The sequence below is a fragment of the Eriocheir sinensis genome, chromosome 57, assembly GCF_024679095.1.
Source record: "Eriocheir sinensis breed Jianghai 21 chromosome 57, ASM2467909v1, whole genome shotgun sequence".
NCBI lineage: Eukaryota > Metazoa > Arthropoda > Malacostraca > Decapoda > Varunidae > Eriocheir > Eriocheir sinensis.
The window spans coordinates 5,162,320-5,189,843 of NC_066565.1; the positions used below are offsets into that span (position 1 = coordinate 5,162,320).

At 43.2% G+C, this 27,524-nt stretch overlaps 1 protein-coding gene and 1 long non-coding RNA gene across 7 annotated transcripts in view; one reads left to right on the plus strand and one right to left on the minus strand.

Moving 5' to 3' along the window:
* Positions 1-627: 627 nt before the first annotated feature.
* Positions 628-2,718, plus strand: LOC126984704 (uncharacterized). Its single transcript, XR_007737482.1, has 3 exons — positions 628-2,044; positions 2,183-2,447; positions 2,573-2,718. It is a non-coding gene; the product is annotated as an uncharacterized LOC126984704 (long non-coding RNA).
* A 74-nt stretch (positions 2,719-2,792) lies between these two features.
* Positions 2,793-27,524, minus strand: part of LOC126984702 (constitutive coactivator of peroxisome proliferator-activated receptor gamma-like) — a 53,563-nt gene continuing 28,831 nt past the window's right edge. Inside the window, exons 9-15 of one of the 6 annotated variants that reach the window (XM_050838602.1) lie at positions 9,825-9,911; positions 8,338-8,492; positions 7,467-7,682; positions 6,423-6,518; positions 3,736-5,455; positions 3,541-3,645; positions 2,793-2,939 (exon numbers count right to left, since the gene is read on the minus strand). In XM_050838602.1, coding sequence (XP_050694559.1) covers positions 5,051-5,455; positions 6,423-6,518; positions 7,467-7,682; positions 8,338-8,492; positions 9,825-9,911 — 959 coding nt within the window. In that variant the 3' untranslated portion in view covers positions 2,793-2,939; positions 3,541-3,645; positions 3,736-5,050. Of the gene's footprint in view, positions 3,004-3,199; positions 5,456-6,422; positions 6,519-7,466; positions 7,683-8,337; positions 8,493-9,824; positions 9,912-27,524 lie in introns of all 6 variants that reach the window. The other 5 variants (XM_050838600.1, XM_050838599.1, XM_050838601.1 and 2 more) reach the window with 5 other exon arrangements.

Here is a 27,524-nt window from a genome sequence, read left to right on the forward strand (position 1 = left end):
TTCTTGCACCCTATATTGACAACTTCACACATCCCCGATCACAAACTTCCGTAACAAGAGCGAGAAAACAATCCAGAAATGAAGGCTTATAGAGTCCATCTACCTTTTGATACACAGCTAGTAGTCTTCTATTACAACAGAACCACACAAGGACAAATACCAAACATGAAGAGCTGCCTCAGGATTCACAAAGCACAATATATGTATTCTGTTCAAACTCGTAGAAAGAAACACACATATGAGAGAATGGCTCAAGCTCAGGTCGACGGCACGGTGTGGGTGTGGGGGACAACGGGCATCATGTCACTAGGTGCTGAGCGAGGGTTCCCACAGCGGCTGCATGGAACGAAAGGATAACTCGAGGAACGGAAGGTGTGCTCGCAAACTTGTGTGTTACGTCACTGCCAGAATGAACACCAGGGAAGGAAATTGCTCTGGAAAATGAACTCGATTAAGACATTGATCAACAGACATCTCTTATATATCTCATCTAAGTTCCTTCAGAGTACCTTATAGCATGTGCTTGCAAACTTGTGTGTTATGTCCCTGCCAGAACGAACATCAGGGCTCTAGAAAATGAGCTCGATTAAGACACTGATCAACAGACATCTTTTATATATCTCACTTAAGTTCCTTCAGAGTACCTTATAGCATGTGCTCGCAAACTTGTGTTGCGTCCCTGCCAGAACGAACATCAGGGAAAGAAATTACTCCGGAAAATGAACTCGATTAAGACATTGATCAATAGACATCTCTTATATATCTCACCTAAAGGGGCTATTACACTGGGCAAATCTTCCGTGGACCTTCAGTCAAACCAGGATTTCCGCTGGCGAGGTTCTCATATTTCCGTAGTTTTCTGCCGTGTCCACGATCTTCCAAAGCTACGGTAGATTTCACTGAAGGACGACGGTATTACTCACCATCAGCAGCAGCAATAACAAGAAACAAATGAGAACCACGCCAGCGGAAATCGTGGTTTGACTGAAGATAAACGGAAAATTTGCCCGGTGTAATAGCCCCTCAAGTTTCTTCAGAGTACCTTATAGAATGGGCAGCATACTCTTGTTGCAGGTCATTTTCCGAACAATTTTTTCAAGGCATAGGTTAGCGATAGTTTTTAAATGGTACGACTTTTCTCAAGGCTAAAAATCATTCCTCATTTGAACTTAGCATAGCCGGGGGGAAGGGAGGGAGGGGATGGGGGCGCTGTTGTCGTCTGGGAAAAGGGAGGGGCGGGGGTCGGTGATAGCCTGGGAGAAGGGGGGGGGTCTCTTATAAGGGTGGGGAGGGTTGTGGCTCTTAAATGAAATCAAGACTATAAGGTTCTCTGGAAATTTAGCAGTTATAAAAATGAAGTTCTCAAAATAAAGATTGGTCTAAACTCTTTACTCAGACAATAACTCATTTCTGTCACTCTTCCTCCCTTGCTGTGAGAACTGGCTGCAACGTTCCACACAAACGCACGAACACACCCCCGACGAACATACCCACGCAGCACATGGGTCGCCTCTTACAAGCTACACACCATGGAGGTACACTTCCAACACGGCGAAGAAAATATATTCACATGATGCAGACGTTGAACGGAGAGACAACCAACCTCGCACCCTCTCTGTGGCCCCTTGTAACATCAGGGCGTGTTCTCCCATCTGTGCACACCCTCTCAAATAGCTCTCTCACACCAGGAAAACAAGACGACATGTGCTTTTGAGAACTGAGCTGAGGAATGAAAATAATCCTACCAATTAAAGAACGTAAAGAAGTAAAGATGGTCTCTGGTAAATTCTCCAGTCTGTACGCTCCCTCCAATTAGCGCCCACACCAGGAAAACAAGGCGATATGTGCTTTTGAGAACTGAGCTACGGAATAAAAATAATGCTACCAGAGAACGTAAAGAAGTAAAGATGGTCTCTGGTAAATTCTCCAGTCTGTGCACACCCTTTCAAATAGCTCTCACACCAGGAAAACAAGGCGATATGTGCTTTTGAGAACTGAGCTGAGGAATAAAAATAATGCTTCCAGAGAACGTAAAGAAGTAAAGGTGGTTCTGCTAAGTTTTCCAGTCTGTGCACACCCTCTCAAATAGCTCTCTCACACCAGGAAAACAAGACGACATGTGCTTTTGAGAACTGAGCTACGGAATAAAAATAATGCTACCAAAGGACATAAAGAAGTAAAGATGGTCTCTGGTAAATTCTCCAGTCTGTGCACACCCTTTCAAATAGCTCTCACACCAGGAAAACAAGACAATATGTGCTTTTGAGAACTGAGCTGAGGAATAAAAATAATGCTTCCAGAGAACGTAAAGAAGTAAAGATGGTTCTGCTAAGTTTTCAAGTCTGTGCACACCCTTTCAAATAGCTCTCACACCAGGAAAACAAGGCGATATGTGCTTTTGAGAACTGAGCTGAGGAATGAAAGTAATGCTGTCAAAGAACGGGAAGGTGGGTGATAAGTTTTCCAGTCCGTATGCTCCCTCCAATTAGCACCCACACCAGGAAAACAAGGCGATATGTGCTTTTGAGAACTGAGCTGAGGAATGAAAGTAATGTTGTCAAAAAACGGAGAGGTGGGTGATAAGTTTTCCAGTCTGTACGCTCCTTCCAATTAGCGCCCACACCAGGAAAACAAGGCGACGTGCTTTTGAGATCTGAGCTGAGGAATGAAAGTAATGTTGTCAAAGAACGGGAAGGTGGGCGGACAAGGGTAAAGAAGTAATGAGAATGAATGCAAACAAAATATAATAATGTTACAAAAAATTAATAAGATCTCTTCTCGAAATTATGATCCGAGGAAATAATGTAAAATATAAAGTTGTCTGAATTCTTGAGGGCTGGAAATTTTCAAACACACAAATTAACAGACTTTTGCTCGATATTTTCCTTATACAAGATCTAATTGCATTGGTGTATACAAACTACAGAACATGCCCTGAGCTACAATGAATTTTCAAAAGTGCAGATTAACAGAATTTTGCTTGATATTTTCCTGATACGAGATCTAATTGCAATGGTGTAGACAAACTGCAGAACGCCCTGACCTACAATTTTTTTTCCAAAGCGCAGATTAACAGACTTTTGCTTGATATTTTCCTGGTTCAGTACGAGCTCTAACTGCAGAACATCCCCTGACCTACAGTGAATTTTCCAAAGCGCAGATTAACAGACTTTTCCTCGATATTTTCCTAACACGAAACCTAATTGCAATGGCATATACAGACTGCAAAAATGCCCTGACCTACCATGTATTTTCCAAAGCACAGATTAACAGACTTTTCCTCGATATTTTCCTGATACAAGATCTAATTGCTTTTTTTTTAGTAGCGGGCTTTTTTTTTCATTATTTTTTAATTTTTTTGTGCCCTTGAGTTGTCTCCTTTGCTGCAAAAAATAAATAAATAAATAAATAAATTAAACTGCAGAATGCCCTGAGCTACAATGAATTTTCCAAAGCACAGATTAACAGATTTTTCCTTGATTTTTTTTCCTGGCACAAGTAACTGCAATGGCGTACACAAACTGCAGAACACACCCTGACCTACAACGAATTTTCCAAAGCACAGATTAACAGACTTTTCCTTGATATTTTCCTAATACGAGATGTAATTGCAATGGCATATACAGACTGCAAAAATGCCCTGACCTACAATGTATTTTCCAAAGCACAGATTAACAGACTTTTCCTCGATATTTTCCTGGTACAGCACGAACTCTAACTGCAGAATGCCCTGACCTACAATGAATTTTCAAAAGCACAGATTAACAGACTTTTCTTGATATTTTCCCGATACGAGATCTAATTGCAGTGGCGTATACAAACTGCAGAATGCCCTCAGCTACAACAAATTTTCCAAAGCACAGATTAACAAACCTTTGCTTGATATTTTCCTGATACGAGATCTAATTCCATTGATGTATACAAACCACAGAACACACCCTGATCGTTACAACCCTTCTCCTTTGTTGTAAAAAAAATATAAATAAATAAATTGACCACAGAGAGACCAGCGCTGCGTAACGTTCAACTCATGGAAGCTTTAGCTGTGCTCGTTAACACATGTAGGCGCTCTCAGACGGGGCTGTGAGTGGCTGACGGGGGGGCGGGGAGGGCGGGATGGGGGGCAAACGTCACATTGAAGGGGGACCACACGATGAGTTGCATAAAACCTTGCCGTAGTGACATAGCCTAGACGGTCCTCCTCCAACCAACCTGGATGATTTATTATGCCATCGGTCTTTAATTTACGGTTTGTTTACAGTCTGACGGAGCGCCCCGAGGAGCCTGACCCATACGCAACCTTGGGCCACACTCCTGGGCGGGGAAAGCGTCCGTCCGTCTGCCGTGGCCCGCACAAAAATACTGCGTGTAACTCTGAAAAATGGACAGGTGTGATTTGAGGACGTTGACTCGTTAACTGTGCAAAGACGGAATGAATGTGTCCGACACCCAAGGGTCCAAACAGATTGATGTCCTTTGGGGGGTTGTGAATGTCCGGTGTGGAGGGAGGGGCACACACTAAGCCTTGGCGAGAAACACTAACCCGAGACCTGACCCCGATGCCGCACGTGCAGACAGGCAAAGGTGCATTGGGGTAGGTTAGCAGCTGTGTACGTGTGTGTGTGTGTGTGTGTGTGTGTGTGTGTGTGTGTGTGTGTGTGTGTGTGTGTGTGTGTGTGCTTCAGCCATGCACACACAATACTGCTCCCAGCCAGTCCCATGAAGGCGTTGTGCTGCAAAAAAGGTAAACACTGCCTTGTGCGTGTGTGTATGGAGCACTGCTACCACTACAACTAATGCGTACAGTGTTGCTACAGCCTGTGTGTGAGTGCGTGTGTGCGCCTCTGCCGTGTGCGCAGCAGGTATGCCCACGCGCGCCGCCTCGGCCAGCCGGCACAACAACAACAACAACAAGGGGCGGCGGGGTGAGTCAGCCCCAAGTGTCACCCTGACCCAACGCTGGCAAAGCCGTGAGGTCAGGACCATGGCGGGGGAGGGGGGAGGGGGGAGGGAATACAGAGGCCCTGACCTGACCTTATGTAGCAGGTGATCATGATGCCATCTTCTTGGGGGACCTGGCGGGGGACTTAGCTGCCGAGGACTTGGCGATCGGGGACTTGGCGATGGGGGACTTAGGCTGCGGGGACTTGTGTGGGGGCTTGACGTGGGGTCTGCCGGCATGGGGGGAGCTGGGGGACACCATGGGGGAAGGGCCGCGGGAGTGGTTCTTGCCGTGGATGTTTTTGGTGATGGCGAGGGTGGTGGGGTGTTCCCGCGCCGGGGTGGTGGGGGGGGTGCCTTCGGGGGTGATGGACGCCGCGCACCCCTTCTTCTTGGGGCTCTCGTGGGGGCTGCGGCTTGGGGAGTTGGGGGCGTTGGACTTGAGGGGGACCGGCGGGGGCATGTGGGGCATGATGAGGGTCTTCATCTCCATAAACTTCTTCAGTATGGGTTCCTGGAAGGGTGGCGGAGGGAGGCTGTTAGAACACTGGCATCATCATCAAGAGAAGATGGCGCCACTATAAACACTTGCCTGCGCCATGACGGGCTGGGGCCAAACATCATCCAGGCCCCTCAAGCAAGCCTACCGGTGCTATAGGCGTAGACGTAAAAAATAAATAAATAAATAAATAAATAAATAAAAAAAAAAAAAAAAAAATAAATCACCTACTACTTCTCTCTCTTTTTTTTTCTTTTTTTTTACAGTAAAGTTGAAGACTCAAAAAAAATAAAAAAAAAAAAAAAAAATAGCCCGCTACTCTTCTACTACTACTACTACTACTACTACTACTATTACTACTACTACTACTACTACTACTACTACTATTGCTTCTTTCAATCTTCATTCATCTTTATCAACTCCTCTTCCTCTTCCTCCTCCTTTTCTTTTCTACTTTCATTTATAGAAGATTTATACATTAATTTTTGTTTCTTTCAATTTTCATTCGTCTTCTTCATCAACTCCTCCTCCTCCTCCTCCTCCTCCTCTTCTCTACTTTCATTTATAGAAGAAGATTTATAGATTGTTTTTTGCTTCTTTCAATCTTCATTCATTTTCTTCATCAACTCCTCCTCCTCCTCCTCCTCTTCTTCTCTACTTTCATTTACAGAGGAAGAATCAGTCAAGGAAATACACTTGCAAGAATCCATCATAGGACTTTCATAATGTAAAATTATATTTTGCTTCTTTCAATCTTCATTCATTTAATCGGATCTCTGCATACATTTGTACTTGTCTAACTGGACCTTTGCTCATAATGGTTGAGTAGCCCTGATATATAGATTAATTTTTACCCTTGAGCTGCTTCCTTTGGTGTATAAAAAAAGGGGAGGGTACGGCCGGACCTTGACTCGATCCACTGGTTAATTTCACCCTGACCAAGCCACCCACCAGCCACCCTGCCGAAGCATTGCCCCCTCACCTTGTGCTCGCAGAGGTCGTCCACCCTGGCTCCAGACTTGGCTCTCAGGTAGTAGTGATGGAACACCTTGCCGTCCCAGAAGGCCCAAGGCACCATCTGTGGGGCGAGGCGGAACATGCTCACCATAACATCCACGGCAGTCACCAGGAAAGGAAGTGTGTCGGTGAGGAACAGCGCATGAGAGAGAATGTTATGCCTCTAAAAAGATACAGGAATAATATCAAATAAGCAGACAAATAAATTATGATGAAAAAAAATGTGCTTAACTCTAGATTACCAGCATTGTCCGGAATCCCGGCATGGGGGGTTGATGAGCATCGCATAAGGATAGCTGTTAGAGGTACGGTGCTCTGCGGCCATGACATCTCAGTTAGCATTCTGCCCTTGGTGTGAGGTACGTTTGTGTTTTCCCGTGCTTAATTCCTGAACTATTCCCAATTGTCCGGAATTCCTGACAATGATAGTAATTATGACATATCAAGTATAATGCAGGCATAAGGGCTTCCGAGGCTGGAACATTTCGGGGGACGTGTGAACCCCACGTGCGGCACAACTCAACACAGTCAGCCAACACAGTGCCTGGCGGTGGTGCCTTCATTAGGGAAAAGTAGCTTTCTTTAAAGTTTTTTTTTCGTAATGTTATTTTTGGGTAATATGTTAAGTTTATAGGTCATAGAATTAAGAATGTATTCTAGTTTAAGTAGAAAATTTGTAATTAAACTTTCTACCATTCCTATATGTGTTTTCAAGCCCACAAACTTTGTCCAGAATTCCGGCCATCACTGGTAACCACGTTACTCCAACAATGCTGGTAGTCTAGGGTTAAGAATATAAAAATGTACAAAAAATGCATAGAAATATAGAGGAAATGTACATAAAAGAATAAAAATATACAAAAAAGTTATAAAAATATCCAAAAATAGCATAAAAATATTTGAAGTGTACAATAAAATGTTTAAAAATAATGATAACAAATAAAATAAAACAAATAAAAAAACAAATAAAAAAAATTCAAAATCCACCCAACTCCTCCGCCAAACCCACATTGAGCCTGGCCACGGGGTAGTCACAGGCGGCAAGGAGGAAGAAGAAGTTGACGAGGCCCTTCATGAAGATGGCGGCCACGTGGACCGCCCGGGCGTCAATCCTCTGCAGCGCGACGGACCGGATGAGCAGCAGGTCTTCGCGCGTCGGGGAGAGGATAGCGGCCATCATCGCGTTCATCTCCCAGTCCTTCAGTATGGGCTTAGGGTGGTGGCACTGTTATGGGGGCGGGGGGGGAGAGATGGGGGAGGTTAGTTTAGGGTACTGGTGGTGGTGGTGGTGGTAGTAGTAGTAGTAGTAGTAGTAGTAGTAGTAGTAGTAGTAGTAGTAGTAGTAGTAGAAAGAAGTATATTGTAGTGTTGTTGTTTTTCTCATTATCATTTATCATTATTCTTTTCCTTCTCTTCCTCCTCCTCCTCCTCCTCCTCTTCCTCCTCCTCTCATCCTTGTCTTATTCATTTCATTAACTCCTTCCTTACGTTATCTCCTCCTCCTCCTCCTCCTCTTCCTCCTCCTCTCATCCTTGTCTCCTTCATTTCATTAACTCCTTCCTTACGTTATCTCCTCTTCCTCTTCCTCTTCCTCCTCCTCCTCCTCTCCCTCTTCCTCCTCCTCCTTTCCTAATACTCCACATATACTTCTTCCAAAATCTCCCTTCATCTGCTTTATCAACTCCTCCTCCTCCTCCTCCTCCTCCTCCTCCTCCTCCTCCTCCTCCTCCTCCTCTTCCTCCTCCTCTTCCTCTCCCTCTTCCTCCTCCTCCTTTCCTAATACTCCACATATACTTCTTCCAAAATCTCCCTTCATCTGCTTTAAAAACTCCTCCTCCTCCTCCTCCTCCTCCTCCTCCTCCTCCTCCTCCTCCACTCACCTGCAGGTAGAAGAGTAAGGCCACAGGGACAATGAGGTGTGGCGGCAGAGAGCGGATGTGAGTCCCGGAGAGCTGGGGGTGAACACAGTCGAGGAAGGTGCGCCATTTGAAGTCTGCATCGCCGTCCCATAACTCCTCCAGGGACGGGCTGCCACCTGTGTGTGTGTGAGAGGTCAAAGTCAGGTCAAGGTGGAGTACTGGGTAGGTAAGGGAATGAAGGAAGTAGCGGGCTTTTTTTTTATTATTGTTTCCTTTTTTTTTGTGCCCTTGAGCTGTCTCCTTTGTTGTAAAAAATAAATAAATAAATAAATAAAACCAATATTACAAGCTCTGCCATTCCGTTGAGAGTGACAACAATATCAGTCAACCAGGCCCTCTTCTGTATGAGTGTACATTAAACTATTTTGTGGGTTCATGGGTTATTCAATTTGTTAGTAAGCTTATCTCGAAACTATGTAAACACACACACACCCATATCCACGCTGGAAAATAGAGGAGGATTGAAAGGGAAAATGATAAACTGGATGGAAAGTTGCCTAAAGGGAAGAGAAATGAGAACAGTGGTGGAGGACATGAAATCAGAATGGAGAAATGTAGATAGTGGAGTGCCTCAAGGATCGGTACTGCACCAATACTTTTCCTAGTGTATATAAATGTAGATAGTGGAGTACCTCAAGGATCAGTACTGCACCAATACTTTTCCTAGTGTATATAAATGTAGATAGTGGAGTACCTCAAGGATCGATACTGGCACCAATACTTTTCCTAGTACATATAAATGATATGCCGGCAAAAGTAAATAGTTACATGAGTGTTTGCAGACGATGCGAAATTGCTGAGACACAAAAGAAATAGTAAAGACTGAAATTCTGCAAGAGGAACTAAATAAGATTTGGGATTGGAGTAAGAAATGGCAGATGGAGTTTAATGTGAAGAAATGTCATGTAATGGAAATGGGAAAGAGTGAAGGGAGACAAAAATGGACATAAAAATGGGAGATGGAGAAATATTAAAGAAAGTTCACGAAGAGAGAGACCTGGGAGTGACAATACAAGATAGTAAACAGCCTGAGAGTCATGTTAATAGGATATTCGGTGATACGCATAACATGGTGAGAAATATAGGATTAGCATTCCACTACATGGATAAGGATATGATGAAAAAGTTAATAACCACTATGGATCTTTGGATTCTTTTTAGGAGCAGTGAGTAGCAGGCTTTTTTTTTTTATTAATGTTTGCTTTTTGTGTGCCCTTGAACTGTCTCCTTTGCTTTAAAAAAAAAAAAAAAAAAAAAAAAAGATTAGACCAAAGATGGAATATGCAAAAATGGTGTGGTCTCCCCATAAGAAAAACACACACACACACACACACACACACACACACACACACACACACACACACACACACACACACACACACACACACACACACACACACACACACACACACACACACACACACACACACACACACACACACACTCACCCTCCAGCTCAACAGGGTCCACGAGGTCAGGTTCCTTCAGGGTAGCTCCGCTGTACATGCACCACTCTGGCACCTGGGTCCAGCCATCTGTGGGGTCAGGTCAAGAGAGGTCACACCAGGTCACGTTGCAGTTCAGGAGGGTCATGGGGCTGATGGGGCATTGTGGTGACTTGTGTGAGTGATTTAAGGTCAGGAGTGGTCAGAACAGGGTAAGGTCAAGATTGTCTGGGTAGGGTAAGTAAGGCTTGCAAAGGTGTGGGGTTATGTAAGGCATTGTTGGTTTTGTTAGAGGTCACAGAGGTCAAGGTCAGGTCAAGAGGAGCCTGGGTATGGGTTAGTCAGGATAGGTCACAGAGGTCAAAGTGAAGCATACCAGTCTTGTTAGGGGTCACAGGTCAAGGTCAGGTCAAGAGAAGGCTGGGTATGGGTTAGTCAGGGGAATTAAGAATGTCAGGATAGGTCACAGAGGTCAAGGTCAGGTCAAGGTGGGTGGGGGAACTAGTCTTGTTAGGGGTCACAGGTCAAAGTCAGGTCAAGAGAAGGCTGGGTATGGGTTGGTCAGAGGAATTAAGAATGTCAGGATAGGTCACAGAGGTCAAAGTGGAATGATAAAAGCAGGGGAATGGATTTTGTTAAGATGTGTCAAAAAGGTCATGGTCAAGGTAAGGTCAAATTAAGCAAGGGTAGGTACAGAGTAGGTGGGGATATTTAGTTTGTCACAGAGGTCAAGGTCAGGTCAGGGTAGCTGGGGGAATGGATTTTGTCAGGATGGGTCATAGAGGTCAAGGTCAGGTCAGGTCAGGGTAGATGGGAGAATGGATTTTGTCAGGATGGGTCACAGAGGTCAAGGTCAGGTCAGGTCAGGGTAGATGGGAGAATGGATTTTGTCAGGATGGGTCACAGAGGTCAAGGGCAGGTCAGGTCAAGGTAGATGGGGGAATGGATTTTGTCAGGATGGGTCACAGAGGTCAAGGTCAGGTCAGGTCAGGGTAGATGGGAGAATGGATTTTGCCAGGATGGGTCACAATAGCTCAAGGTCAGGTCAGGGTTGAGGGCAAGGGGTAGGAATTAAGGTCACCCTACTTTAACTGAGGTCACAACACAGTCAACAACAGGACGTCTTTACCTGAGGCTCGGTAAGGGATGAGTTGACTGATCTGCCAGGCCCGGGAACCCTCTGCCCTGTCTCTATAGCCCACCTCTGTACTGTGACACACACACACCTCTTGGACTAAAGCCCTAAACTCTGCCCTGTCTCTAACCCTACCTCTGTACTGTGACACACACACACCTCTTGGACTAAAGCCCTAAACTCTGCCCTGTCTCTAACCCTACCTCCGTACCGTGACACACACACACCTCTTGGACTAAAGCCCTAAACTCTGCCCTGTCTCTAACCCTACCTCTGTACCGTGACACACACACACCTCTTGGACTAAAGCCCTAAACTCTGCCCTGTCTCTAACCCTACCTCTGTACCCTGACACACACACACGCCTCTTGGACTAAAGCCCTAAACTCTGCCCTGTCTCTAACCCCACCTCTGTTCCCTGACACACACACACACACCTCTTGGACTAAAGCCCTAAACTCTGCCCTGTCTCTAACCCCACCTCTGTACCCTGACACACACACACGCCTCTTGGACTAAAGCCCTAAACTCTGCCCTGTCTCTATAGCCCACCTCTGTACCCTGACACACACACACGCCTCTTGGACTAAAGCCCTAAACTCTGCCCTGTCTCTATAGCTCACCTCTGTACCCTGACACACACACACGCCTCTTGGACTAAAGCCCTAAACTCTGCCCTGTCTCTATAGCTCACCTCTGTACCCTGACACACACACACGCCTCTTGGACTAAAGCCCTAAACTCTGCCCTGTCTCTAGCCTCACGTCTGTACCCTGACACACACACACACCTCTTGGACTAAAGCCCTAAACTCTGCCCTGTCTCTAGCCTCACGTCTGTACCCTGACACACAAATGCCTCTTGGACTAAAGCCCTAAACTCTGCCCTGTCTCTATAGCCCACCTCTGTACCCTGACACACACACACGCCTCTTGGACTAAAGCCCTAAACTCTGCCCTGTCTCTAACCCTACCTCTGTACTCTGACACACACACACCTCTTGGACTAAAGCCCTAAACTCTGCCCTGTCTCTATAGCCCACCTCTGTACCCTGACACACACACACCTCTTGGACTAAAGCCCTAAACTCTGCCCTGTCTCTATAGCCCACCTCTGTACCCTGACACACACACACCTCTTGGACTAAAGCCCTAAACTCTGCCCTGTCTCTAACCCCACCTCTGTACCCTGACACACACACACGCCTCTTGGACTAAAGCCCTAAACTCTGCCCTGTCTCTAGCCTCACCTCTGTACCCTGACACACACACACGCCTCTTGGACTCAACCCCTCAATGCCAATGCAAAACTCAAATCCTAAGCTTATTCATTTCCATCAGACATTTCTCCTATGAACTCTGATGCTAACCTAATTCATTTTTCTCTCAAACAATCCTATGAAGAGCTCGGATGCTAGCCTGTTCACTTCTATTAAAAACTGCCCTCGACGCCAATGTAACACTCAAGGCCTAAGCTTATTCATTTCCATCAGATGTTCCTCTAATTCCTTATTCATTTTTCTCTCAAACACTCTTCCTATGAAGAGTTTGGATGCTAGCCTGTTCACCCCTATCAAAAACTCCTGCAGTGAAGAACTCGGATCATGAACTTATTAATTTCTCTCAAACACTCCCCCTATGAAGAGTTTGGGTGCTAGCCTGTTCACTTCTATCAAAAACTCCTGCAGTGAAGAACTCGGATCATAAACTTATTAATATCTCTCAAACACTCCTCCTATGAAGAGTTTGGATGCTAGCCTGTTCACCCCTATCAAAAACTCCTGCAGTGAAGAACTCGGATCGTAAACTTATTAATTTCTCTCAAACACTCCTCCTATGAAGAGTTTGGATGCTAGCCTATTCACCCCTATCAAAAACTCCTGCAGTGAAGAACTCGGATCGTAAACTTATTAATTTCTCTCAAACACTCCTCCTATGAAGAGTTTGGATGCTAGCCTGTTCACCCCTATCAAAAACTCCTGCAGTGAAGAACTTGTATCGTAAACGTATTAATTTCTCTCAAACACTCCTCCTATGAAGAGTTTGGATGCTAGCCTGTTCACCCCTATCAAAAACTCCTGCAGTGAAGAACTTGTATCGTAAACGTATTAATTTCTCTCAAACACTCCTCCTATGAAGAGTTTGGATGCTACCCTGTTCACCTCTATCAAAAACTCCTGCAGTGAAGAACTCGGATCGCAAACGTATTAATTTCTCTCAAACACTCCTCCTATGAAGAGTTTGGATGCTACCCTGTTCACCTCTATCAAAAACTCCTGCAGTGAAGAACTCGGATCATAAACTTATTAATTTCTCTCAAACACTCCTCCTATGAAGAGTTTGGATGCTAGCCTGTTCACTTCTATCAAAAACTCCTGCAGTGAAGAACTTGGATCGTAAACTTATCAATTTCTCTCAAACATTCCTCCGATTCAGAGCTTAAGGCCTAAACTGTTTATTCCTAGCAAAAACTTATATTAAAAACTCGGATTCTAAAACTTCATTCCTATCAAAACTTGGACCGTAACTTCCTTCTTTTATATTTCTTTTTACCATCCTTTCCTTTCTCTTCCCTACCCTTCCATTCCCTTCCCTTTATATTTGTGTTCTTTTCTTCCCTTTCTATTCCTTTCCATTCCTTCCATTCCCTTCCCTTCCTGACCTTAAACTATCCTTCCTTTCCATTCCTTCCCTTCTCTACCCTAAACTATCCTTCCTTTCCATTCCTTCCCTTCTCTACCCTAAACTATCCTTCCTTTCCATTCCTTCCCTTCCCTTCCCTACCCTAAACTATCCTTCCTTTCCATTCCTTCCCTTCCCTTCCCTTCCCTACCCTAAACTATCCTTCCTTTCCATTCCTTCCCTTCCCTTCCCTTCCCTTCCCTTCCCTAAACTATCCTTCATTTCCATTCCTTCCCTTCCTGACCCTAAACTATCCTTCCTTTCCATTCCTTCCCTTCCCTTCCCTTCCCTTCCCTACCCTAAACTATCCTTCCTTTCCATTCCTTCCCTTCCCTTCCCTACCCTAAACTATCCTTCCTTTCCATTCCTTCCCTTCCCTTCCCTTCCCTACCCTAAACTATCCTTCCTTTCCATTCCTTCCCTTCCCTTCCCTACCCTAAACTATCCTTCCTTTCCATTCCTTCCCTTCCCTTCCCTTCCCTACCCTAAACTATCCTTCCTTTCCATTCCTTCCCTTCCCTTCCCTACCCTAAACTATCCTTCCTTTCCATTCCTTCCCTTCCCTTCCCTTCCCTACCCTAAACTATCCTTCCTTTCCATTCCTTCCCTACCCTAAACTATCCTTCCTTTCCATTCCTTCCCTTCCCTTCCTTACCCTAAACTATCCTTCCTTTCCATTCCTTCCCTACCCTAAACTATCCTTCCTTTCCATTCTTTCCCTCCCCTTCCCTTCCCTTCCCTACCCTAAACTATCCTTCCTTTCCATTCTTTCCCTCCCCTTCCCTACCCTAAACTATCCTTCCTTTCCATTCCTTCCCTTCCCTTCCCTACCCTAAACTATCCTTCCTTTCCATTCTTTCCCTCCCCTTCCCTACCCTAAACTATCCTTCCTTTCCATTCCTTCCTCCTTCCCTTCCTTCCTACCCTAAACTATCCTTCCTTTCCATTCCTTCCTCCCCTTCCCTTCCCGTCCTTACCCTAAACTATCCTTCCTTTCCATTCCTTCCCTTCCCTACCCTACCCTAAACTATCCTTCCTTTCCATTCCTTCCTCCCTTCCTTCCCTACCCTAAACTATCCTTCCTTTCCATTCTTTCCCTCCCCTTCCCTACCCTAAACTATCCTTCCTTTCCATTCCTTCCCTTCCCTTCCCTTCCCTTCCCTACCCTAAATTATCCTTCCTTTCCATTCTTTCCCTCCCCTTCCCTACCCTAAACTATCCTTCCTTTCCATTCCTTCCCTCCCCTTCCCTTTCCTTCCTTACCCTAAACTATCCTTCCTTTCCATTCCTTCCCTCCCCTTCCCTTCCCTTCCTTACCCTAAACTATCCTTCCTTTCCATTCCTTCCCTCCCCTTCCTTACCCTAAACTATCCTTCCTTTCCATTCCTTCCCTCCCCTTCCCTTCCCTTCCCTAACCAAAACTATCCTTCCATTCCATTCCTTCCCTTCCCTTCCCTTCCCTTCCCTACCCTAAACTATCCTTCCTTTCCATTCCTTCCCTCCCCTTCCCTTCCTTACCCTAAACTATCCTTCCTTACCTTTCCTTCCATTCCCTTGCCTTCCCTACCCTAAACTATCCTTCCTTTCCATTCCTTCCCTCCCCTTCCCTTCCCTTCCTTACCCTAAACTATCCTTCCTTTCCATTCCTTCCCTACCCTAAACTATCCTTCATTTCCATTCCTTCCCTTCCTGACCCTAAACTATCCTTCCTTTCCATTCCTTCCCTTCCCTTCCCTTCCCTTCCCTACCCTAAACTATCCTTCCTTTCCATTCCTTCCCTTCCTTCCTTCCTTCCCTACCTAAACTTTCCTTCCTTTCCATTCCTTCCCTTCCCTTCCCTAGCCTAAAATATCATTCCTTTACATTCATTCCCTCCACTTCCCTTCCCTTAACTATCCTTCCTTTCCATTCCTTCCCTCCCCTTCCCTTCCCTTCCTTACCCTAAACTATCCTTCCTTTCCATTCCTTCCCTTCCCTTCCCTTCCCTACCCTAAACTATCCTTCCTTTCCATTCCTTCCCTTCCCTTCCCTACCCTAAACTATCCTTCCTTTCCATTCCTTCCCTTCCCTTCCCTACCCTAAACTATCCTTCCTTTCCATTCCTTCCCTTCCCTTCCCTACCCTAAACTATCCTTCCTTTCCATTCCTTCCCTACCCTAAACTATCCTTCCTTTCCATTCCTTCCCTACCCTAAACTATCCTTCCTTTCCATTCCTTCCCTTCCCTTCCTTACCCTAAACTATCCTTCCTTTCCATTCCTTCCCTACCCTAAACTATCCTTCCTTTCCATTCCTTCCCTCCCCTTCCCTACCCTACCCTAAACTATCCTTCCTTTCCATTCCTTCCCTTCCCTTCCCTTCCCTAAACTATCCTTCCTTTCCATTCCTTCCCTTCCCTTCCCTTCCCTTCCCTACCCTAAACTATCCTTCCTTTCCATTCTTTCCCTCCCCTTCCCTACCCTAAACTATCCTTCCTTTCCATTCCTTCCCTTCCCTTCCTTCCTTCCTACCGTAAACTTTCCTTCCTTTCCATTCCTTCCCTTCCCTTCCCTTCCTTACCCTAAACTATCCTTCCTTTCCATTCCTTCCCTTCCCTTCCCTTCCCTTCCCTACCCTAAACTATCCTTCCTTTCCATTCCTTCCCTCCCCTTCCCTTCCCTTCCCTACCCTAAACTATCCTTCCTTTCCATTCCTTCCCTCCCCTTCCCTTCCCTTCCCTACCCTAAACTATCCTTCCTTTCCATTCCTTCCCTTCCCTTCCCTTCCCTTCCCTACCCTAAACTATCCTTCCTTTCCATTCCTTCCCTTCCCTTCCCTACCCTAAACTATCCTTCCTTTCCATTCCTTCCCTCCCCTTCCTTTCCCTTCCCTACCCTAAACTATCCTTCCTTTCCATTCCTTCCCTCCCCTTCCCTTCCCTTCCCTACCCTAAACTATCCTTCCTTTCCATTCCTTCCCTTCCCTTCCCTACCCTAAACTATCCTTCCTTTCCATTCCTTCCCTTCCCTTCCCTTCCCTTCCCTACCCTAAACTATCCTTCCTTTCCATTCCTTCCCACCCCTTCCCATACCATCACTACCCTAAACTATCCTTCCTTTCCATTCCTTCCCTTCCCTTCCCTTCCCTTCCCTACCCTAAACTATCCTTCCTTTCCATTCCTTCCCTTCCCTTCCCTTCCCTACCCTAAACTATCCTTCCTTTCCATTCCTTCCCTCCCCTTCCCTTCCCTTCCCTACCCTAAACTATCCTTCCTTTCCATTCCTTCCCTCCCCTTCCCTTCCCTTCCCTACCCTAAACTATCCTTCCTTTCCCTTACTCCCTTCCTATGAATAAAAACCTTCGACTGTAAGCTTATTCATTCCTATCAAAACTTGGACTTCAACTGTTTTCATTTCAATCAATAACTCGGATCATAACCTCATCAATTCCCATCAAACACCCGACCATACCTGCTTATTTGTGGGTTTCTAGTATAGTATGTAGGGTTTAATTATTACCATCTATATGCTAAGTTCATTAATGCATTTGACAACCTAACTTATCCTTAATCACTTTACTGGCTGACTAGATGACAAGTAACATTACGTATTATATTAACCTTATCCTCCCATGCTATTCCAAGATGCAGGTGAACTAATTATGCACCAAAAATGATGATACTTTAGCTTTACGGTTTGTAGTTTGTAGGGATCAAAATGTAGGCTGAGCTATGGGCGTCTGCTGCTAACTTAACCTTACCACCACACTCTCATCTACGACACCTCAGCATATCTTTCCATCATCGTCTAACACCACATATTTGAGGCTCATTTGTTCTTGCGTATTTGCACTCTCACGGGATGAAGTCAGGCTTGTGATGTCTCGTGTATATGAACAAGACACGGGACTTTACGAGCCTGATTCAACCTCGTACAAACACAACAGTCTATCGCTCTATCTAACACCAACTCTATATACCGGTCCCTTAAAAAAAACATCATATAAGGGAACAAAATCACCCGCTAAACATCCCACTCAATCTCATACAAACACAACGGTCTATTGCTCTATCTAACACCAACTCTAGTCCCTCAAAAAAACACATCATATAAGGGAACAAAATCACCCGCTAAATATCCCACTCAACTCCGCTACAGTCTTTTAAAAAATCTAAAAAAAACTATGGTTGTTCGTTTAGTACAGGGCCAACAGCTGTCTAGGGGCCTGGTGCACACAGCTGGGTCAATCTATCCCTCTATCTCTACGCCAGGCTAAGGGGGGGAGAGAGGCTGTGAGGAGAGGTGAGGATAGGCTGTGCTAGTGTTCTGCTGTGGACGGGTGAGAGAGAGAGAGAGAGAGAGGGAGGGAGAGAGAGAGAGAGAGAGAGAGAGAGAGAGAGAGAGAGAGAGAGAGAGAGAGAGAGAGAGAGAGAGAGAGAGAGAAAGTGGAGGGAAAAGAGAGAAAGTGGAGGGAAAAGAGAGAATGTGGAGAGACGGAGAGAAAGAAGAAGGGTTACAAACAGAGAAAAAGATAACAGAAAAAAAAGGAAGGGAGAGAAAAGGAGAGACAGAAAATGGGAAAGAAAGAAAATGTAGGTGAAGAAGGGAGACTAAAAAGATAGACAGACAAAGACATAGACAGAATAGATAGAAATAGAGACAAACAGAGAGAGAGAGAGAGAGAGAGAGAGAGAGAGAGAGAGAGAGAGAGAGAGAGAGAGAGAACTACAGCCTACAGAGTAATAGAGTGAGCGAGAGAGGATGAGGGTGCCCGCTTTGCCCTCTCTCTATCTTTGTTGAGGTCAGCCGCAGGTCACCTCAGATCCAGGCACTCCATCGCCACTCTCCAAGACCAGACTGACGTTTGTATTGCCAGGATCATCATCATCATCAGCAGTTTAAGCATAATATCGCTGTTTTACATATAAGTTTAACCATGTATCAGCGGCGGGTCAAATTTGTGGCTTTACCGTGTAGCAGCGATGGGCCAAATTTGTGGCTTTATCGTATACCAGTGATGGGTCAAATTTGTGGCTTTACAATGTAGCAGCGACGGGCCAAATTTGTGGCTTTACCGTGTAGCAGCAACGGGCCAAATTTGTGGCTTTACCGTGTAGCAGCGATGGGCCAAATTTGTGGCTTTACCGTGTACCAGCGATGGGCCAAATTTGTGGCTTTACCGTGTAGCAGCGACGGGCCAAATTTGTGGCTTTACCGTGTAGCAGCGACGGGCCAAACTTGTGCCATGATATAAACCCCCAAAATAGATGATACATAAACTGATCACAAATGCTTTGATATATATTATGAAATGGTTTGCGTGAGTGATGATTTTTTCTCATTTTTCTCGCTTAGAGGGACCATTAAGAAACATGATCCCCGCTGCTGCCAAGTCAATCATCAACTTATTAATCATTTTCATCTTTTGTATCCTCTCTATCATCTTCATCACCTTCATTTTCATCTTAATCACTATCATCTTCATCAGTTTGCTTCATTATCATTCCCATCATCATATTCACCATCATATTCACCAATCACCACCTGTATCATCTTCATCTTCATCATCAATCATCGTCTTATTAATCATTTTCATCCTTTATATCCTCTCTATCATCTTCATCACCTTCATTTTCATCTTAATCACTATCATCGTCATCATAAGTTTGCTTCATTATCATTCCCATATCTTAATCACCACCTACATCATCTTCATCTACACCATCAACATCACCATTACCTAATTCACCATCATCACCATCACAGAACCACAGAGCAGGAATGTACAGCCGACCACCTTTTCACCGGCACCACGATGTTACTGAAAGACCCGTGCGGTATGATCAGGCTCTCACAGAAGTCCCCGGAAGATAAAAAGCACCGTCATATCAGCATCGGTTCGGATTCCACACGTCAGGCAAGACAGAAGCAGCGGAGTGACTGGGGCGGCATGTGGTGGAGTGCGTAAACCCGTGGCGAGAGTGTGAGGCGGAGTGCGTGAGGTGAGGGGTGAGGCAGAAGCTGTGTGTGTCTGTGAGTGGTGTAGATGGGTTACCTGTATTGTCTAACTCCCTTGTAACTTTTCTACTCTCCACCTGTCAACTTTTCATTCCATTCCTTTACTCAGTCCACATTTTCCTCCCTCCACCTGTCAACTTTTCATTCCATTCCTTTACTCAATCCACATTTCCCTCCATCCACCTTTCAACTTTTCTTTCCATTTCTTTACTCAATCCACATTTTCCTCCATCCACCTGTCAACTTTTCTTTCCATTTCTTTACTCAGTCCACATTTTCCTCCCTCCACATTTCAACTTTTCTTTCCATTCCTTTACTCAGTCCACATTTTCCTCCCTCCACCTGTCAACTTTTCTTTCCATTCCTTTACTCAGTCCACATTTTCCTCCATCCACCTGTCAACTTTTCATTCCATTCCTTTACTCAATCCACATTTTCCTCCCTCCACCTTTCAACTTTTCTTTCCATTTCTTTACTCAGTCCACATTTTCCTCCCTCCACCTTTCAACTTTTCTTTCCCTTCCTCCACTCAACTCTACTCCTCCACCTTTCAACCTTTCCTTCACTCTTCCACACTTTCCTCCCTCCACTTTTTCTTCACTCCACTTTTCATCTTTTCCTTTCCTTCCTCCACTTACCCCTACTACTCCACATTTTCCTCCCTCCACCTTTCAACTTTTCCTCCACTCCTCCCTTCCCTTACTTAGCTTGACTCCTCCACACTTTCCTCCCTCCACCTTCTCTACACTCCACCTTTCAACATTTGCCCTGTTATATCATCACGCTCAGAATATTGAAACTCTCGGCATCTCGTCAAAAAACTATCGTGCAGAAACAATGGTATTTAGTCACACTCATTGCTAATAGCGTAATAATTCATGTGTTTATGGATGCAAAAATCAATGCCAATGAGGGTGTTTTGTTTTCAGTGAGGTGGATGAAATAGAAATAAAAAATCTCCTGAAAAAATTACGAGTTCCAATCAGTTTTCGCACAGCAAGCAATGTTGGGTGGACCTTGCGATAAAAAGGTGGTTCGGAGTGTAGTATATATGTTCCATCCACCTATACCAAACCCTCTATGTGTGTATGTGTGTGTGTGTGTGTGTTTGCCTAGTTGTATTTACCTAGTTGCAGTTTTACAGGGCCTGGGCTTACGCTCGTGTGGTCCCGTCTCCGTATCTATAATTATCCAACTTTTCCTGGAAACTTTGCACACTCTTCGCCGATACTATTTCTTCACTTAATCTGTTCCAAACCTCTATATTTCTTTGTGGGAAGCTATATTTCTTTATGTCTCCTGAGCATCTTCCCTTCCTCAACTGTGTGTGTGTGTGTGTGTGTGTGTGTGTGTGTGTGTGTGTGGGCAGGTGTGTGCGTCAAGACAAAGCAGTGATTCCGCTTGTGACGGTGAAAAAGACTGAGCTGCAAAAGACTTGAGGGAGAGAGAGAGAGCGGTAGAAAAAGAGAGCGAGGGCGAGGGAAAGGGAGAGAAACGCAGACAACAGAGGTAGATTGGTAGGTGGGAAGGATGGACGGAAGAGGCAAGACGGACAAGACAATTTCGTAGGTCGACTCTTACAAGTTTTCCTCCTGTGCCCACGTTTGTGAGGGCGAGGGAAGTCTGGAAAGTGTTCACGAGAGACAAGGTTACTGGGGGAGGAAGGGAGGGAAGGACGGAGGGGGACGGAGGGACGGAGGAAAGAGGCAGGCAGGCAAATGGGGACAATGGGATTAAGAGACACAAGGGCAAATTCAAAATAAGATTAAATGTGCAAGATGGTTCAAAAGACGTAACACTCCACAGTATGTAAATAACACGGGGCAGACCAGTCGATGAGAGGACAGTCCCTGAGGTTGAGACGGTACTGTAAAGCTCTCCTACTCACCCAATTGCTTCCCCGGCCAAGTTTGTGTGACGTAACAACATGCAATCCTTCTTACCGTTAACCGATACTCGTGTGATTCTCAAGCAAAAGTTTACTCTAGAATGGAACATATTTGACCTTCGGATGTGGTTATTAAAGAAAATGCAAAGAATAATTCAAGTGATGATGAAAAATGAATGATGAAGTGGTTTGATACTCAGGAATATGCTAATAAATATCAAAATTCGATCTTCATAACTAATATATCAAGCAAAACTTTACTCCAGAATTGAATGCATGTAAATATTCAATTGTTATAAGTGAAGAAAATGCAAAAATAATTCCAGTAATGAGAAAAATGTTAGCGGACTTTTTCGGTAATAAATTTATATGCGGGAATATGCAAAATAAATTCAAAAATGGATCTTCATAGCTTATCATGGTAGTCTTGCATAGTCTCAAACGCAGCTGTAAAAAATGCTCCGCCTTCCTTGTGGCGGCTTAACGGAGAGCCGCCGTGAGGAGGACACAGGCCGGCGCAGGCAAGCACGACAGAGCCTTCCAAAACAAGTCAGGAGAGAGAGGAAGACGAGCCATGCATTCAAACACCGAGGAAATAAACTATGAAGATCGCATTATTCCTGTTGGTACTATAGTCTCCCAAATATGTCAAGGCCGGTCTGGCGTAGGCTCCCGTGGGTCATTTCCTCCCCTCTGCTCTGCCACAGTCCCAACACCTATCCCTACCTCTCATATGTAAGCTATAGGTAACATATGAGAGGAAGAAATAGGTGTTGGGACTGTGTGGGAAAGCAGAGAGGAGAAATGGACCCACAGGAGCATACGCCTAAACGGACTCGTCAATTTGGTTTCACTGTAAGTTGATGTTAAAATGAAGTTGAAAAATAAGGATAAAATCATGTGTTGTTTTAGAAGAGGAAATACTGCCTGGATGTGTTTAAAATGAGTGAAGAATAAAAATAAAAATATGTATTGTTTTTGAAAGGGAAAATACGCCCCAGATGTGTTTAAAATGAGTGAAGAATAAAAATAAAAATATATATTGTTTTTGAAAGGGAAAATACTCCCCGGATGTGTTTAAAATGAGTGAAGAATAAAAATAAAAATATATATTGTTTTTGAAAGGGAAAATACTCCCCGGATGTGTTTAAAATGAGTGAAGAATAAAAATAAAAATATATATTGTTTTTGAAAGGGAAAATACTCCCCGGATGTGTTTAACCCGGTAGCAGCAGGGATCATGTTTCTTATGGTCCCTCTAAGCGAGAAAAATGAGAAAAAATCACCCCTCACACAAACCATTTCATAATATATATCAAAGCATTTGTGATCAGATTATGTATCATCTTTTTTGAGGGGTTTATATCATGGCACATATTTGGCCCGTCGCTGCTACACGGTAAAGCCACAAATTTGGCCCGTCGCTGCTACACGGTAAAGCCACAAATTTGGCCCGTCGCTGCTACCGGGTTAAAATGAGTAAAAAAAAATATATATATCTATTGTTTTTGGAAGAGGAAATACGGCCAGGATGTGCTTAAAATGAGTGAAGAATAAAGATAAAACATGTATTGATTTTGAAAAGGAGAATACACCCCCAAGATGTGTTTGAGGTCATCTGACAGTTATCGCCCACTGATGAAAATGTTGCCAATGTCTTAAAATCAGAACCTTCATGTAGAAAATAAAAATCAAGGAAGGAAGAACCAACTTATGATTAAAAAAAGGGAAGAAAAACATGGCATTGGGATATTAAAATCAAAACTGTCTTGCAGAAAAAAAAAAATTAAGGGAAGAACAACCAAATTATGAGCCTAAACAAAAACAAAACAAAGAAAAAAAGATGACGCTGAGACAATGAATGAAAAACGAAATTAATAGGAATGCAGAAATATTCAATAACAGCAAAACAAGAGAAAGGAGAAACTGTTAAGTATCTGAAAGGAAAACACAAATTAACCTAAAGAATAAAATGTATTTGGGACAATAGCCAGATGGAAAAATGTTAATACTTACACGGAAATATTGAACAACACAGCAAAAGGAAAGTGAAAGAAGTGAAGGAAATATTGAATCACACAACGAAAGAAAAATTAAGAGAAAGAAGCGAAGGAAATACTGAATCACACAACAAAAGAAAATTAAGAAAAAGAAGTGAAGGAAATACTGAATCACACAACAAAAGAAAATTAAGAAAAAGAAGTGAAGGAAATACTGAATCACACAACAAAAGAAAATTAAGAAAAAGTGAAGGAAATATTGAATCACACAACAAAAGAAAAATTAAGAAAAAGTGAAGGAAATACTGAATCACACAACAAAAGAAAATTAAGAAAAAGTGAAGGAAATACTGAATCACACAACAAAAGAAAATTAAGAAAAAGTGAAGGAAATATTGAATCACACAACAAAAGAAAATTAAGAAAAAGAAGTGAATGAAATATTGAATCACACAACAAAAGAAAATTAAGAAAAAGAATTGAATGAAATACTGAATCACACAACAAAAGAAAATTAAGAAAAAGTGAAGGAAATATTGAATCACACAACAAAAGAAAATTAAGAAAAAGTGAAGGAAATATTGAATCACACAACAAAAGAAAATTAAGAAAAAGAAGTGAATGAAATATTGAATCACACAACAAAAGAAAATTAAGAAAAAGTGAAGGAAATACTGAATCACACAACAAAAGAAAATTAAGAAAAAGTGAAGGAAATATTGAATCACACAACAAAAGAAAATTAAGAAAAAGTGAAGGAAATACTGAATCACACAACAAAAGAAAATTAAGAAAAAGTGAAGGAAATATTGAATCACACAACAAAAGAAAAATTAAGAAAAAGTGAAGGAAATATTGAATCACACAACAAAAGAAAATTAAGGAGAAGTGAAGGAAATATTGACTCACACAACAAAAGAAAATTAAGAGAAAGTGAAGGAAATATTGAATCACACAACAAAAGAAAATTAAGAAAAAGTGAAGGAAATATTGAATCACACAACAAAAGAAAATTAAGAAAAAGTGAAGGAAATATTGAATCACACAACAAAAGAAAATTAAGAAAAAGTGAAGGAAATATTGAATCACACAACAAAAAGAAAAATTAAGAAAAAGTGAAGGAAATACTGAATCACACAACAAAAGAAAAATTAAGAAAAAGTGAAGGAAATACTGAATCACACAACAAAAGAAAATTAAGAAAAAGTGAAGGAAATACTGAATCACACAACAAAAGAAAATTAAGAAAAAGTGAAGGAAATATTGAATCACACAACAAAAGAAAATTAAGAAAAAGTGAAGGAAATACTGAATCACACAACAAAAGAAAATTAAGAAAAAGTGAAGGAAATATTGACTCACACAACAAAAGAAAATTAAGAAAAAGTGAAGGAAATATTGAATCACACAACAAAAGAAAATTAAGAAAAAGAATTGAAGAAAATATTGAATCACACAACAAAAGAAAATTAAGAAAAAGAATTGAAGAAAATATTGAATCACACAACAAAAGAAAATTAAGAAAAAGAATTGAAGAAAATATTGAATCAGACAACGAAAGAAAAATTAAGAGAAAGAAGCGAGGGAAATACTTAATGACACAACAAAAGGATATAAAGACTCGCTGGAAATGCTCAACAACATAACAAAAGAATAAGGGAAAGAATACCCTGCAGTGCCCCCCTCCCTCCCCCATGGACTGGTCTGCCCTTCGGAATGAACAGTGTGAGAGGAACGGTGCTGCAAGGCTGAAGAGAACACCAAGTCGGAAAAAAAATGAAATGATAAAAAGGATAAACCAATATAACCAAGACTGCAGCACCTTGCCACGAGGAGGACACCAGACACCTACCATACAGGACAGTCAGACACCTGCAAGAAGCACACAGATATAGTTTGAGTGGCAGTGCTCCAGCAACACACACAGCACATCGCAACACTCGGCAACTCACACACACGCTCGGATTGGGAATGTCTCGCGTCGGCACTTTGGTTACGTTTGTTTGTGCGTTGTCTTTTCTGACGTGTGTGTTGTTGATCCTGTGAGTTAAGGGGAGCGTCCGCCACTTCTTTAATTATTAGCGCATGATCCTGGTTATATTCGTGTAAAATGTATGCTTATGGTGAAGTAACATACGCTTACTTTCAAATTTATAAGTCGATACATAATAGCAGGAAAATATAAAATGTAGTTTTATAGCGAAACTCAACTCTTTATTTCTCCTTCATCTGATGACCTACGCTGCTGGAAAAAAATAGCAAAGAAACTTAAAGCAGAATCCAAAAGATTCTTCATGGAAAATTTTTCAATTTTGATTTTGTTAAATGATGAGAATTTTTTTCAATTTCGTTGGTGTATCTAACAATACTAATTTTTTCCAACAATTGTCCCTCAATTGAAAAGAAACACGATGAAAAACTTGCACTTCAGGTTCTCTTTCCAATGATGTATTGTTTATTAATAGCGGTCAAATAGCAGTGAAGTAATTGTAGAAAAACTGAAACTAATCCCGTTTTCTAAAAAGGAGAGTTAAAGTCTGCGGGGACTTAAAGAATTTACCCTTTACACCTGGATCCCTTCCCGGGTGGTATTCTTTACTGAATTCCAGTTTTTTCTTTGTTTTGAAGGACTTTGTGTGTCTGATGGCGTCCTTTTCTTGGAAGTCCTGGTCACAAGCTGACGTGCCAAACTTATCTTTGGCTCCTCCGGGGTGACTGATGTATGTGTCAGCTCTGCTGCCTCCAGGGCTTCAGAATATTTTGCCACGAGCTAGCCGAGGCGCATACGAAGATGTGAATTTTTTCAATTTTATTAATTTTTTTTAATAAATCCATGGCGGACGCTCTCCTTATGTTAGAACAGTGCAAGCTGGGGTGACTAAAACAACTAATAAGAAAGAGGAATAAGAGGAGATATAGTGGAAGAGTTCACTTTGGCTAGTTGACAATGAAACAATGAAACAGAAAGCAATATGACAACAGAATGCTTTATGTGACTATTCCCAGGAAGGAAAACATAACAAAAGATCTTATGAATGACCTCTCAGAAATCAAGGAGGCATTATAAGTGTTTAAAACTGGTGCCCTACAAGATGCTAAGGGCAACAATACCATCACAAAACAAGAGTTCGTGCATGTCCGTTCATTTGCTGCCAAAATGGAGGAACAACGTATAAAAAAAAAGGAGAAGCAGAGGAGGAATAAAAAGGAGGAAATAAAAATCACACGCTGGAAAAGGCGCAGCACAGACAACACAAGTGCCGACAACACGAGACTCCCGCTGTTGTGTTCTTTATGCCGCTCCCCGTGCACGCCAAAACAATCCTTTAAATATTTCTTTTGGGGTTTTGGTTGGTATTGTTAGACGCTCCCTTCTCTTGCATCCATCATTTCTAAAGGCAAAATAAGAGATCAAACGCGTCTCCATGGGTGTTTCTTTACATTCACGGTATAGAGGAAGGGTCAGACTACCACCAGGGTCACAAAACTACCCCTGGAAATGCCCACAAATCCCACGAAAGCCTTGTTAAATGTATGTGCTTGGGCGCCGGAAGGTTTAAGAATATGACCTTTTGTCTTTTAATCATATATAACGGCTGCTAAGTCTGTACTGCTCATCTGCTAACCTCATCTGTAAACCAATTCTTGCCTGTCCTTATTACAGATACAGCACAATTCAGACCCTTTCTAAAACTCCTGTACCCTCCTGCACCCACAACCATGGAGGTACAATTGGTGGAGTCGACACGGCCCGCTAATCCCATTCATTGAGGTGAAGCCGACGAACTGTCAAATTTACGGCCAAAAGATGGGGGTGGGCGAGCCTGGCCGAGCCCATTAAGAGGGAGCCTGACCTGACAACACCTGACACCTGGCCGTAAAAATGACAGCTTGGGTGGATTCACTTAATTGGGCTGATGTCGCCTCCACCAATTCTACCTCCATGCCCACAACACAGCGTCCCTGATCCTGTTTACCCTGCAGACTCTGGCAATGTTTCCTTG